This window comes from Phalacrocorax aristotelis, chromosome 3 (genome assembly GCF_949628215.1).
Source record: "Phalacrocorax aristotelis chromosome 3, bGulAri2.1, whole genome shotgun sequence".
In the NCBI taxonomy this organism is placed as follows: Eukaryota; Metazoa; Chordata; class Aves; order Suliformes; family Phalacrocoracidae; genus Phalacrocorax; species Phalacrocorax aristotelis.
Genome location: NC_134278.1, coordinates 60,678,922 through 60,695,086, shown reverse-complemented (window position 1 = coordinate 60,695,086; position 16,165 = coordinate 60,678,922). Strand labels below are relative to the sequence as shown.

The 16,165-nt window shown below is 38.1% G+C and overlaps 1 protein-coding gene across 2 annotated transcripts in view; it reads right to left on the bottom strand.

Moving 5' to 3' along the window:
* The window catches only part of LAMA2 (laminin subunit alpha 2), a 387,452-nt gene that overhangs the window by 239,367 nt on the left and 131,920 nt on the right, over positions 1–16,165 (bottom strand). For both annotated transcript variants that reach the window (XM_075087596.1, XM_075087597.1), the window contains exons 5-6: positions 3,330–3,509; positions 1,085–1,174 (exon numbers count right to left, since the gene is read on the bottom strand). In XM_075087596.1, the coding sequence (XP_074943697.1) occupies positions 1,085–1,174; positions 3,330–3,509 (270 nt within the window). The remainder of the gene's footprint in view (positions 1–1,084; positions 1,175–3,329; positions 3,510–16,165) is intronic.

The following is a 16,165-nucleotide window of genomic DNA, read 5'->3' as shown; positions in this document are numbered from 1 at the left end:
ATGCTATTTTTTATACTGGTCAGATGACAAATATGTATTTGTCATCCTGCAAAACAAGACACCACACTTGTCAAAATGCCTTTATTTTATTTAGTAGCCAAGCTATTTGAAGTATGTAGTAATCGCAATATCAGCACTTATTTCCTGAGGTAGGCCCAATTCTATCACAGAGAGAAAACGCTGCAGTTTGGCGACTAAGGCCATCTGAAACAATAGTTTAACACTTGCTATACATATCATCATAGAAAAGGCTTAGAAGGATTAAACCAAGGAGTTTGTAAAATTTCTGCACGGATCCATGGAAGCTGCTTAGAACTGTAAATGCATCCTCTGTAAGATTTCTTCTAGTTTGTTTTTTATTTTTATTGGTTCCTCCACAATGGCTTAATGTCATACACAAATAAGATTTTCTGTTAAATCCTACAAAGCTCCTACTTAAGTAAATACTGCATGAAGGGATCCCACATTGTGGCACATCTGTAATACCAGTAGATTTGAAATTCTGTATTAGTGATAATGTGTGCATAGATTTGGATCATCAGTAACAAATTATATTTCTCTATTTTAATTATATTGGTTATGTGTTTATTAATGTTGCAAAAAGAAAGCTACAAGTTGGAAGAAATAGTAAACAGTTCATGATTTTCTAGACTAGCTTGACTGATCGCTCAGATAATATTTCCTGCATAGTAAATGCACCATTCTAAAGCCATCATTTGTTTGCAAGTATTGATTAAATACTTGACAGTCATTTAGGAAACACCTTGATTAATATCACTAAGGAAGAGTGTTAGTGCTCATCTCTACAACCACTTAACATAACCCAAATTTCTGTTGTTCCTAGGAAACTTTTAATATGGATTGAATTATTTGAAACCTATTCTTTCATTTCAGAGAAAGCCTCCACTGACATTAAATGCACATTTATTATTCTGGTTGCCAGCACTATTTAACCCCAGCACTGCTTCTTACTGTTCTTCTGGGTGAAGAAGAGACATAAATTCACAGAACTTTGAGAAATATCAAGATTTTTTTTCTCAGGTTCCACCCTGCAAATAAGGCCCATTAAGAAGAAAGTACATACGTTGGTCGCTGGATCCAGTGGACAAGCCTTCGCATGGCCTGAACATATACACATGCCTCCAACAGAGATGTCTTTTATAGAATAGTAATACTGTAAGACAAAACAGAAATTGAATTGCTAAGTGGATTGTAAAATGCAGGTGCCAAATTAAAGAACTCACTTCTGGTGACAAAACTGTCAGGTCCTGTTTTATTTCTTTTTTGATCTATTACAAATATAGCAGACAGTGTAATGCAAGCTGAGTCTTGATCAACAGATTCAGGCTTAGTGAAAGAAAGGGTGTAAATTGGCACAGTTCCATTTGTTTGAAGTCACAAGAGCCATGTCAATTTATACACAGCATGCACCAAACATGAGCATAGGAAAAGGCTATAGGCACACTGGATAATGAAAAGTCAAATGCTATAGAATGCATTCCCTTCAGAAAACACGAAAAGGAAGAGCCATGATGATGGGGAGAAGAGAGGCTAGAACAAAAACTAAGAAAGAAACACTCTGGCATTCACTGGACTGTGGAAAGAAGAGCTGTTTTTCACTATGGGTGTTCTGAATTACTATTCATTATTGAGATTTAAATAACTTTTGACCTGTTGCTTTGCTATTTGATCATTTCTATTTTTTCCTTGGTGGGGATTAATAGCCCTAACCAGAAAGAAAGATGGAAAGATACTTATACTTCTGTATTATGACATCTGTGAAAAGTGAATCTCACATGCCATATTGTCCATTTTCATCTGTTTTGGCAAGGGCCTTGTAACATGCTAACAAATGGCTAATCCAAACAAACATATGCTATGTGCAAATATTGCTGTTTCTGTGTTCAACCTTTTTCAGATCATTAATGGATGTATCAAACAAAATGGGAACTCATATAATTCACATCTAACCTTCTACCACACAGAAAGTGTATCATTTATGGCTACCCTTTGTTTCCTGTTTTGTGGAACAGTGGCTTGTCTAATGTCTTCTATAGGGAAAGCCAGACAAGGGTGGCAAGTTTCAGTTGCTCCTTGTTCCTTTGAGGACAGCCTTATGGAAAGATACCATACAGAAATTATTGTTCTTTGTTGGTTCGAGAAATCTGTGGATTGTCCTGCACTAGGTTTTCATGAGTATACAGTGATTTTTAAAGTGTGAATTGGGTTCTTATCTAGGTTCAGTTTCGTGTTCCTGATCACTTAGAATCAGATCATTAAATTTGCACCCAGTTTCCAGGATTAGTGAGGCTGCAATAATGGCACTCAACTGGAAGGTTTCTGGGTTTGTGATGCAAAACAGAATGGCATATTCTAAACTTTCAGAAACAGCCAGCACTTCACATATTTGGAGGAAGAAATAGAAATCAGAAATGTGGAACAGAAGAAGCAAATTTTCTTTGCAGTTATCCACCATTGAAAAATAATATTAATTGAAGCCAAGAATAACCACACTCCCCCTTCATAACAGGACTTCCTATAGTGGTACTCTAAAAAGTAAAATAAAAGAAAGATTAAAAATAGGATGATCAACAGAAAGAGGAAGTGACCAGAAAGAAAAAAAGTGGAACGGTATACATCCCCCAAAACAGCTTTTAAGAATGCTTAATAGAAAAAATCAGAGGAAAAATAGAATAACACAAAACATTTGAGCAGTAGGAAAACAGGGAGATGTGGCACAGGACAAAAGTACAGATTGCACAAAGAAGAGATCGGCGCATGCAAACACAATGAACAGTGGTGAGGACAGGGCTACGGTGTGAGATTTAGTGCTGCACCCCTTCTTTTAAGCTAAAGCAGTGTAAAATTTTTAGTGTTAGCAACAATCATATTGTCTTCAGGCACCACTATTAGTTACAGTACCACTTGTAAAAATTCTGCTCAAAGCAAGTGTTCAAGCAATGTTAAAGGTAGCAAATGACTGAGCAGCAGAAGAAAGGGGCATTAGCTAACAGCAACCATTTGCCAGTTACCTGCATCCAAATGTTTACAGCCAAAACAGTAGTGTGCTTATGTTAATGTATGCAATGATAATGTATGTTAATGTGCATGTTATGTATGTTAATAACACTATTCGGATAAAATTGTTACTTCTGCCAAAGATAACAAAATACTGTGAACAGGGAATCCTCTAGCACTAGGATTTGGACAGAGAACTACAGGTACTCATCATCTCCAAAAATTTCCTATGGCAAACAAAGACAGGTACAGCACTGACAAATGTAGGAGAACTCCTACACATGCTTTTCAACTATCTTGCCAGAACTTACCCTCCTGGTAACAATGGGATCAATTTCATTTGGATCTTTGTGTGCAAACATCATTAAATCAGCATTTAGTGTCCGTATCCTCTGAAATCTCAGGCGAATAAAGCGAGCAGAGGTGAATTCTAGTAATACACGTGAAGGATCATCAGCACTAGGTCGTCCATTAATTAGAGAAGTGTGAATCTGAAGACAGAATTATAAAAGCAATAAGAAATTAGATTACAGAAATGCTGCCATGATTATGCCAACAAATATCATTAAAGGCACTGTGTGTGAATACCTTTGTAAAGGTAAAATACCTTCCTTCTTTAGCAAGCAGATTTCCCCACAGAAACACTCACAGACCCCAGGTATGGAAAGGCTTTACAGGAATAACATTTTGAGCAAAGGAAAGTCATCAGCTACAGAAAGACTGCAGCCCAAACTGCATATATCTACCACGGCCCTACAAAAATATCCATGCCACAGGCAACTCATTTCTCCTCCTCTAGCTTGAAATAGGTATTTTGAAGTTATTGAACAATCAAAGGGCTCAGAATTTTTTCAGTTAAAGGAATGGATACTTGGAATGGGACTCAGAGTTCAACAGAGATCAGTTTGTACCTCTTAGAGTGGTCATTATCAAAAGATTTTTGAAGTAGTTTTTTTCTATAGCCAGGATAAGGTAACTTGTAAATACTGAAAGCTACAACAGCTAGATGAGACAAAATATGCAGTCATAAGCATCTCCCCTTTCCCACTGTCTCTTTGCACATTACATAATTTCCTTTGAATCTTGCTCTCAGCAAGATGGAGCAATTTCCTGGGTTGTAATTGTTTTCACCTGGTCCCTAACAAAAGTTTTTATCACCTCTGAGAACTCTGTTCAGTGTTTGTTTTTCCAAAAACGGTATCAATCTCTGCTTACACTGTGGTTTCTGTAAAGATTGCCCCCCTTTCTCTGCCTGCCCTATCCTAAACTCTAGAAATTGTCTAGATATGTGTGCTCTGTTGCTCTTTCATAAAGAGACTCTCTGACCCCAACTGCAGCAGCAAGGGCAATGCAACCAAAATAAGCAATCTTCCTCCCCTCCTGTCTTTTTAGCTGATTATGGCATACATTAGCTGTGAATCAACAAAATAAAACAGATGGGCTGCTCTGCTACAGAATTGTTCTTGGAAAAGGCCTGCAAGAAGAATGTCAGGTAGAGCAAAATATTGTTAATGAGCACCTAGGGGAGGGAGGAGAGAAATCATTAATTTTCCTGTATTCTGAAGTGTTAAATTTTAATCAGGGCATCTTTATTACAGGCTGGTACACTGACTGTTCAGATGCTGAGCCAAACATGCAGAACATTAGAATGAATAAGAGAATTATTTATTCTTTGCAATGAATGTGTTGTGCACCTTACCTCCATGCCCTGAGTGAGAGGTCAGGCCACACAGCCATTTGCTATCATTGAACATGATCGTATTACCACTGTTTTAGGCAAACAGCTGCACTCAGAATGCCAGCTGGCACTCGCTCAGCAGTGGCTGCCTGACACTGAGGGAAGAGACAGCAAATCTACTGCTCCCAGCAAAGCAGTAGCTTTAACTTTCCTGGAGTTTTCACAGGCACTGGATAGAAGGCTTATTGAACAACTGCTGTCTTGCACAGGCCATGTGTTACTATTACCTTATTTTCACCACCAACAGGGAAACCCTAAACCTCATCACATCCAGCATCCTTCTCCATTGTATCCGCAGGTACACCAAATCACTGGGAGCCACTCTGCCAGGAGCAACTGTCAGTCACATCTTGCCTAAGTATGAATCAGCACCTCTAGGCTTCCACCGTGTTATCTCCAGGAATAGGTGATATTGCTGCCTCCTCCTGAGATCATAACAACACTCTCACTTTGAGCTCTGACTCAATTTTGCTCCTGACTACAAGTAATTAAATTAAAGGAGACAGCTGGCTGGAAACGAACAGAATAAAATGTTATGAAAAAGACAGGGTACAAACAAAAGATTTTAATAAAAACCCCAGAGAAAGCAAGGAGGAGCTCCTGAATGAGAAATGCCTAGCTACAAGCAGGACAAAAACACATGACCAGAGAGAGCAAACTGCTCAAGTCCCTGGTGAAAAGAAAGAAGAACATGTGTGGAGAGTAAACTTCAGAAGAAGGCAGGAGATGGTGGCAATAGGTCCACTGCAAATTGATAGATCTTTCCAAAAGAAGCAAGATTTTAGTAAGAACACATGCTTAAAGACTTCTTTGCGTAATATTTATCTGTGAGCAAGGAAATACATTTCTTCTGAGTGTTTTTTCACACTGTCACCCCCTTCCTTTAAACAGGATGCAGGAGATTTATTTCTTACAGGCATCAACCATAGATGGGTTACGGTTTAAAGCAGTGGAATACTAAAGACTGAACTTTGATATTCCAGAGACAAAGAAGAAATATATCTAAAGTAGTGCTGAAAACATCCCCTAGCTCACCCTAAAACAGCAACAGCACCGTGGCTACAAGCAGCATGGTAGTCTGACTATCTCATCAAAGAGACAAAAACATTAAGGTTTTGGGGGTGAGAGAAGAAAGATGCAGGTAAAAAGCCCATGATTCAGAATAAGCAAGTGCCCACAGAGAGTTCAGAGTATGAATCACACACACAACTTGACACCAAATGACACAGCTGACAAATAGCAGTCATATATTTTGATTTATATTGTGTAAAAAAGAACAAATTTATTCTTAAGACACCCATGGGGACAAAAACCCACTACCTTGGAGTGATAGTTTTACAAAATTAAAATGTAAATTAAAAAAATAAAATGAGAAATACCCTTTTCAGAATAGACCAACTTTTTAAAAGGTTTCATGGATCTATCTGCCAGCAGTACATCTATTTGGAAGGCTAAACTAGTAGAGGTGATGACTTCCATTTATATTGTTTTTCATGCTTGTATTTAAATGTTTCACAATTTCATTTTAAAACAACAAACAAATAATTTCTCTTAATTACTGAAATGCAGCTATGTCCTGCGTGAAATGTGGCACCTGTTCGAACAGGTACACCAAAATGACACTTAGATTAGGAAATTAAAACTGCGTAGTTTTATCAAAATGAATCTGAAGGGAAAATTTTACGCGGGCAAATTTAATTACTGTAAATTGTTTCCCCTCCTCTCAGCATCTGTGATGAAATCATTAATTTCCCCCAAGAAACATTTAGAATCAACTTGAAGAGTGTCCAGCTAAGTTGTTCCTACTCCTTGAAAAGAGAATAAAGAAGAAGTGAAGAGTACTTTGGGAACATCTGTCATTAATCAAGAATAAACCATCAGAATTTTAAATAACTTTTAGAAATTAGACTTACAATATTTTTGGTATGACTCTTACAACGAGACATCACTGTGTTTTTCCAGAACACACTTTCTCTTTTCATGTCTCTTCACAATCTTGCAACTATTTGTAAGACACTGTTTGCATGATAGTGCGTTTTCAGTCAAGACACTAACATGGCCCCTACCCTCCAAACATTTTTGAATCAGAGCTGAAAACTGTTCCAGTGAACACAGTCCTTAATATCCATCTACCTTTATGTCATCCAAGATCATCATAGCACTTCACAAATAGCTCTGAGTTCTGCAAAGACTAGCCCCACTTTCACACAAGCAGCTAAGGCACTGATGTCCTGAGCTAGCTGTATGCTTACTGTAAGCATCAGCCACACTGCGGTTGTAGAGCAGAGCTAAGAACCAAAGCTGGGTATATGAAGAAAATATTAATACTTTAATCCACCCATTGGGCTGCTACAATCTGGATAATCCAAGTCCCCATGAGGGAACAATCTCAAATTGTGCTCAGGTTTTATGGACAACTTTTAGTTACCAATTCCAAGACTGAGGCAATCACCATTTTGGATTCTAAATGAAAGCTATGTAGATTTCAACCCTAGAAAATTTCTCCTTAACAAGGGATTTTTCCAGGATTCTATTCCAACAAATGGGATCTTTGGGGAAAATGAGCATTCCCTTACAAAACATCTAAATGTTACAACAATGAAACCCAAATTTTCATTTTGTAAAACCATGTTGAATGGTACCTGATTTGTCAACCAGTTCACCAGTCAGAACTATTCAAGCCCTCTGGATGGCAGCACGACCCTCTGGTGTTATCAGCCGCACCTCCCAGTTTGGTGTCATCAGCAAATTTGCTGATGGTACACTCTGCCCCATCATGCAAACCATGAATGGAGATGTTGGCAATGAACCTGAAGATGAATGAACAGGATTGGATCCAGCAGTACTTATTCAAGTCAGTTTTGTTACCAAGTTAGTTATCTTCTGTATTTGGTTTGGAACCAAGACTTCTAACAGTTATTTTAAAAATGCATACCCTAGTTAAATGGAAGAACAGAAGAGCCATTTTGTAACACCAAAGATCTGCTTAATTCAATGTCCTGTCTCCAACAGAGGTCAGTAGAAAATTATTAGGAAGGAATATAAGAAACAGCATCTAGAGAGTGATCCCTCTGATACAATATCATCATTCCTCTGACTGAAATGCTTCCTGAGCCACAGAGTGAACTGGAGTCATAGTGTTTAATGTCTACCAACTGCCCTTTCCCATTATTAGTCTACTCTCTTTTTCCACCATTATGTTTTTCATCACTACAGACACTTTCCCCAGTGGGAGGTAATTTGTTTCATTTAAAAACAGAACAAAAATAACTAAATAACTGGTTCTGGTAGGGTTGGTTTTTGGTTTGTTTTTTTTTTTTTTTCCTTTTAAACCTGGAACTCAGATCATGAATCATTTCAGTGACAGTTTCTAGTTTTTCATTTTAGGAAGTTGTGAATAGGCAGTATCTTTTCGTTTTTGAACTTCAGTATCATGTTAAATCAACTTTTTTTTAAGAGAACTGTTGAGAATGCTACAAGTTCTTTATTCTGAAGATAATTTAGTCCAACACTAGGCCATCAGCGTTCACGCATAATTCTTTTTTTCTTACATGTATTACTTTGCTTTTAGCAACACTAATGTTCATATAGTATTTTTCATTTAGTATCATAAGCTGCTGATAGAACAAATTATATTAAATTTTGCATTACCAACAAATGCTGCTATTACACAGTCTTCTGATCTCACACATTGCCCACAAGTATGTCAAACAACATAGACACTACTAAAGATATTAAAAAGATGTCTCAGTCCATTAGAATGTCTGGACCACGTCAGAACCCAAAGGCCTATCTAGCGTGGTAGCCTGCCTCATATAGTAGCTAAAACAGCATGCTAACAGTAAGGCAAAGGCAAGCATACATAATACTTCCTCAGGGATTTCCTGAGCTATAGGTAGTTTCTATACCTTTGGTAAGCCTCAAACAATTTCCGTGACCTTACTCAGTCTCACCTTAAATCCAGGTCACCTTTTAAAATTTACACCCATCACCTAATAAGGTTTTTCTCACCTCATTTACGTGTCATAGGGAAAAAGATCCTTCTTCTGCTTGTTTTAAACCTTCCTCCTACTAAATTCACTTAATACTTCTTAGTTCTTAAATTGAAACAAAGAAATATATCTTTCTACCAGCTCTATTCTTCATTACATTCCTTTACTACTAATTAGCTTGGCACAGGTATCAGGCTTCTAGATCTGTAGTTTCTTTTGATTCCTAAGGAATGTTTCTAAAAAACTGGTGTTTCTTTTGACACCCCACACTCCCCAGTTACTAAGAATATTTGTGAGTGAGGAGTTAAATAATAACTGTTGTAATTCACCGATTATAGCCTTGAGTTCCTTTTCACTATCCAATTTATCAATTATTTCTGCGTCTCTTCAGTTAACAACCTAGATTGTGACTGCTTCTCCAACTCCTCTCCTATAAATAATGTTTCCAAAGCAGAAACCCTTCTGACAGTCTCTATAGCAAAAACTGACTCAAATCATTAATTTAGTTTTTCAGCAATGACCTTATCTTTCTTGAATGCTCTTTGATCATCTCTCAGCCCACCAATTCTCTGACAGACTTCTTGAATCTGATGAGTTTGAAAAAAGGTTTATTTCAGCTTCATACTCAGTCACTCAGAATCTTTTTCACATCTTTATTGCGGTTTAACATTTCATTTGCTGGAGCTTATTCTCCTACCTCTTTTCCTCATTTGGAGGAAAAGACATGACTTCCATTCATAAATGATGCTGGTTTACTTTTGCTATCTATTATCTTTCCTTAGTTTATGGTTTAAACATGTTGTCAGTTTTTTGGAACCATTTTTAAATGCAGCATGTGTGTGTATGTAATGCTATCTTTAAGTGAGCTCTAGGCTGTCTGAAATTTTGTTAGCTGTTTAACCATCTTTTCTATTTTTAAATTGCACTTTGGCAGATTTTATTCTGTATTTTATTTAGTATTTTCTGATTATTTTTGCATAGCAATTGTTCGAAAGTTAATACTCCTGACCAGGATTTGTGCATTGTTTTGAACTACATCGTAGGTTTCTTTAGTATCTGCACCAGATGTTTAAGAAATACTCTTTTTGCACTACATTCTATTCTGACACCCACACAAATCTGCCAAAGGGTTACGGAAGGCTGATATTATATTCTTAGCCTTCCTTTGGCAAGAGTCAGCTGTGCCTATTATGTCACCTCTTTCCAACACCCTTTAAGGGTAGGTATTAATGAGCAGAGTAGAGTAACCTTTCTCATCTGCTTTGTATGAATACTTTTGCAAATACTGGGGCAATACTTGGATGCATCCAATCCTAGCTTCTGTAACAAAGACACCTGAGAAGACTTGCAATGTGCTCCACCCAGATGACCACCAGACCATCGAGCCATGTGACCAGAATTTCACAACATGTTTCATTGGGTTTCTGCTACTGAGGAGTGACAGATATAGCCTAAGAAGCTTTCTGCCATTTTTGGCATTAGGCAAGTCTCATATACCAGTGGACATGGACTTATTTAGACTGTACTTGTAATGGGTCTTCTGAACAGAGAAAAGTGTCACCCTGCACCCAACCACATATTTGTACACTTTGATGAAATCTGCCTGAGGCTTCTCTCCTCAAGGTTAAACAATCCCAGCCCTCTCAGCCTCTACTTATAGGACAGATGTTCCAAGTCCTTAATCATCTTCCCAGCCATTTCCTGGACTTGCTCCAAAATGTCCATGTCTCTCATACTGAGGAGCCCAGAACTGGACACAGCTGTCCACATGTGCTCTCATCACTGCTCAGCAGACAGGGAAGGATCACCTCCCACAGCCTGCTGGTGACACTCCTAACTAATGCAGCCTAGATACTGTCGGCTTTCTTTGCTGCGAGTGCTCATTGCTGGCTTATGTTCAACTTGGTGCAGACCACTGCTGTCATTTGCTGTTTCCTCCTGATGCTCCTGGGTGATTTAGGTACAGCTGGCTCACATGACTCATTGAACAGAGCTCAAATTGAACATTAACTACTACCAGGCACTGAACTGTTGTGTAGCTGCCCTTCTGCAGGCAGAGAAGGAGCCTTCCTCCTGGTGTCAGAAGTCACCAGTTTGCAGTCTTCACCATCATGGGAGTCTTCACTTCCGAACCAACAGGCACAGACTCTGCCTGCCTCTATTTTGGTACAGTTGTGGCTTCAGGCTGCAGACTCCAGGGGAAAAGTCAGTTAATTGCTTTCCTGTCACCTCTGATGTTGCGCAGTCTGATGATGTCTTCCTGCAGTTCTTTACCTGGTGACACAAATCCCCAACCACAGCAAACATTCAGCAGGCAAGGACACCATCTCTTTCTGCCTCAACCTCAGCAAGGTCCCAGACAGTTCTTGCAGCCTCAGACGTGAAAAGCTACATCCTCCCTCTGGAACTCAGCCTGAATTGAGGACTCCTGCACTGGGGTAGTTGCTCCAGTTGGTGCTGGCGACTGCGCCCAGACTGTGCCTCACCACCATTGCTGAGCACAAAACCACTCCTTCTGTGCATGTTTTTGTGTGAACTGATGTGCAGACATGCAGCATGTTAGCTGCCTATTTCTTTACTTAATGTGACTGTAAAAATGCTGCTGCTTTGCACGGAAGTATATTATCAACTGCTAAGTGACTTAAAATTAATTAGACATATCAACAAAGTTTTTAAGAATTTTGAGTATGCACAACGTTCTAATTAAAATTTAAAACATATATGGATGTATCCAAGTGGTGTATTTTTCTACTTAGAGCTTTGGTATTTGAAGTTAGTTACTTTGCCAAGCAACTGAGTGCAGTCAATCTCAAGCTGTTTGCAGGATATAAAAAACCCCAGCTGTTTGGTTATGTGGCATGGATTTTTTTATGTTCACTTTCCTTTCAAGAAAACAGTATTGCTACATCGCTAACCAGTATGCTTTTCACTGATGCATATCTATATACTGAATGTTAGATAAACTGGAAGACTTAATTCTTTCATTAAAAGTGAAGGTTACTTAAAGTAATTTGTCACAAGGACGGGGCAGGACATCACTCTACAATAATTTTTGGCTAGTAGTGGAAAAGAACTCACTTTGTACAAGTACTTAGTAGTTTAGTTTGGACATCATATCAAGGCTCTGGGCTTCAAGCCTGACGTTCTGTGTAAGGCAGTGGTCGAAACCTAAAATATTGTCAAGAAAGGTCAATTTCTCACTAAAATTTAGTCTCAGATAGCAGGATAAAGGAGAGAAAAGCTTCTGTCCTGCACAAAGGGAGTTGCTACTTGGTAATCAGCAGTGGAGGAGACAGATATGTCAGTCTTAAAATGATTTAACGAGAAAGGTACTCCATGATTTACATTTCCAAGTTATGCAGCATATCAATACGAAGATGGACAATACTGAACACCAACTTTTTCCACAGGTGATTCAGTAGCTCTCATAATTCTCCTACCCAATACCAGCTTTAATTATCTGCTGCAAATAGCTCATTTGCAGTAGATGTAAAATTACTGTTGATTAGTTAATCTCTTGGCATCTTATATTTAATCCCTAAAGGCAAAAGTTCTGTGACTTTTCTTAGTGCAAGCCCTAATCTATCGTTAGAGTTGTTTTCAAAACTAGAATACAGATGGAAGCATATGCCAGAGCTCAGGATCCAATTTTTCATCATAAATACATATTTATGATATTTGTATATAAGAAATAGTGTATTTAGCAAGGTTTCCTGTATTTCTAATAAATATCTCACTATCCTAATAAATTAATGGTTTTGTAAGTGAAAGCACAACTCCCTTCTGTGCCTTGTTAATGAGTACAAGAGCTGCTTGAAATGCAGTGCTTAAACTTGCATTAAAATGTCAAGGGCTATGCATGTCAAACTCTATCTCAACTAACTCATTCCCCCTAAGAACACAGGCAAATGTCAGCTTAACGAACTGTTTAGCAAATACTATTGTGTCATTGACAACTACACCCTACAGCTTAAGCTGAATAAGGCTTCATCTCTTCAGTTCTGATTAACTTGCTTTTGTCATTTTCCTATTTCCAATTTCACTTGAAACTTAAATTGCTTATTGTAACCACTGCTTTTCTATGGTTCCTGTAATTCTCATGCTTGTCATTTTTGGACGAGAAACAATTTGTCAAAGATATCATCTTGCATACTTTTAAACAGACTGCTCATTGTCAAAGCAATAGTTATTAATAAATCACAGAATAATAAGGAATTTGATTACCTTGAAAGTATACTTGTCATTTCAAGTTTTTATTTTCCTTTGTTACTGTCTTAACTAAGTGGAATCACCACACCATGCTGTAGTTTCAGCAACAGTTATACATGCTGCAGTCCATAGGGATTCAGACAAGATGTGAGGCCTGTACTTCAAAAAAACGATTACTGTTTGTGTTCTGCTGGTTCTTCAAAGTGTACTTGCAAGTGAGCCTCCATCTCTTAACACAGAAAAAGGGATTTTTGCTTAGTAATAACTAACAAGATAGCTGGTGAAAAGCTAACGGCTTGACTCTTACAGGAACATTTTCAAAGATGAAACACACTGAACCAGTATTTTTAAGTTATCTACAAGCAGGTAGACTGGCAACCTGCTGTACGTGCTAACACATAATACCACAGGTGACTTATGATTTTAGATCTTCAAATGACAGCTTTTTCAAACTTCACCATACACAACAGTGGTCTGACCTCTGATGTCTGAAAACATGTACAACCACTGTCCTTCCCATTTACATTTTGTCTGTGTCACAAGTTGCTGCCTAACCTAGTGGCCCTTAAGCAAGCAGATTAGAACAAGAAAAGAAGCCACATGAACTCAATGGCTGATGCCAATGGCAACAGGTGCAAAGCAATTCTGAAAATTATGTTAGTCTGGGTTCTGATCAAGCAGAGGTGAAACACACCGACACTACTGAGTTAAACACCACTGCGTATCTCCACAAGTACTCAAAACGCACAACATAAAAATCTAAATTAAACTGTTTTTTAAAAAAGCACTCAAGTGAGATGGCACATTATCTTAAGAGGGTATTTTTTCTTTAGTATTTGAAAGTAGTATGCTTCATTTTGGACAAGATCATGAATGGGACAAGTAATTCCAAATGAATGACTAAAACAGGAAAGTTATGTTTTCTTGCAGATTATAATAAAAAGCATTCTGATCCCCAGATTTAATGAAAGGGCTTCTAACTATGCCAAACCAAACAGCATTAAAAAAAACCCCAACATCTACCCCCCCTTTCCTAACAAGATATTACCATTTCCCTTATGCGTTTTTTGATTGCCCTAAAAACTCATGGGGCGCTTTCCACTATTATTTTCCTGAATGAGACGAGCTGTGGAGTGCACTGTAAAATTACAGAAAAATTGCTGCCAGAATAGAATGAAATAGAATGAAATAGAACCAGCAGAAAGAAAATCCACAGGAACTTGTCCAGCTGTAAGCAGTTGCAAAAGGCTGCCAAACACAACTGCTGATGTAAAAGAGGGAGAATGTGAGGACTTAAGCTGTTCAAACAGTAAACAAGTACATCTGCTCCTGAATGTTATCATTAAATAAACTGCAGTAATATGCTTTACATTACTGCAGCATTCTTGTTTTGAACTACAACTCTGAAGAGTTTTGAACTGGGGAAATTTCAACAAAACAAAACTTTTTGGGTTTTTTGTATTGCAGACCCATACATGGAAAAGCCCGTTACTATTACTCTACAGTGTTGGGAGTCTAAGTCCTAGCAAAACCTGTTTCATATCGTTTGGAACACACACCGATGAATGCTTTTGAAAACCAGATGGGATCTCTTTGAATGGTAAGCATTCAGTGCCTTTAAACCCATTCATAATGTTTTACAAGGAAAGAATAAATAGGACACTCGGCTGTGGAATACAAGAAACTTTGATCCCTCTCCCACTCTGAACCTGATCTTTTCAGACTTGGAGATATTTTACAGGGGCTAATATAAGAAAAGTCAGGGAAAAAATCCATTTCTAAGCAGCACAGAATGAACAGCCCAGGCCAAGGATGGTATCATAAATCTTCCGTAAAACACAGGACACTAAAGAATTATGTCCATGAAAACAACTTCTTGTTCTTTGCTCCTATCATTAATTGTTGTAAAGTTACAAAATAGTAGTGATTACTTTGGCTGGAGAAACTAAACTTGGCAGGGTTTTGTCAAACTCTCGACTGTATGGGTTTTTAAGTTTTTTTTATGATACATGATATAAAATAATATGACTGTATAGTAAACTAGTGTTCTGGTTTTGGCTGAGGTAGAGTTAATTTTCTTCATAGCATCTTGTGTGGGGCTGTGTTTTGGATCTGCGATGAAAACAGTGTTGATAACACAGGGATGTTCCAGCTATTGCTGAGCAGTGCTTGCACAGCATCAAGGCCTTTTCTGCTTCTCACAGTGGCCCCCCAGCAAGTTGGCTGGGGATGCACAAGGGGTTAGGAGGGGGAACAGCTGGGACAACTGACCCCAACTGACCAAAGGGATACTCCGCACCGTATCACATCGTGCTCAGCAATAAAAGATGGGGGGCAAGTTTGCCAGGGCTTTTAAACTGTTCTTTTAAAACTGTTCTTCCTTCAAAGTTTCTCCAACTTCAAAAACAAAGGAAAGCTCTACTGTGGCTACTTCTTTATGTTCCTCTGTAGGGAGCTCAAGCCACAGAATTCACCTGCTACGGACTTATTGTCCTTGGCACTCCTATTATATCTCAATTGCCTATCAGCTTTATTATGCTGATGTGCTTGAAAAAGCTTCTCATAATGTTTTTTAGGCCTTCAGCACAGTGATTTTCTTGGTATGGAAGGGCAGTATTTTGGTTCTTGCTCTTTCTTTTGCCTTATTGTGATTTTACATTAATTTGCAAAATTCCTACGTTCCTTGCTGCAACAAGATGTTTTTATATGATGTCTTTTGGTTTCTAATGCCTATTATATACTCAGGTATTTTATCCTGCTACCTTTTGGGATACCTTTTTTATAATTAGCATGCACAAGCTCCTATATATTTAAGAAGAAAACATAAAAACATATTTCCACCTTTAGAGATCGCTTTAGCTTTTTGACTCTCTGCCCAAATTTTCTTAGGAGCACAACAAATAGTGAGAACATTATTGTCACTTTACAGAACAGTCTTTAAATAACAGCCTGAACTAGCCTGTCTTGCACTCTTCTCACAACATTTTGATTTGCTCTCCTTATTCTAAGTTAGACTGCTTCTTGGAAGAACATGTAACAGTGCTCAGAAGTCAGCCTCTGCTCCATCATGACAGTTAGCCAGCCTATGGGAGGCTAACCATAGTTTACTTTTTCACTATAGTGTTTATTTTTGCCTTCATTTTTGCCTTCACAGCCTCCTTAGTTTGTTTCCCCACCTTAAGTAGGACTGCAGTCCTAACTTTTTCTA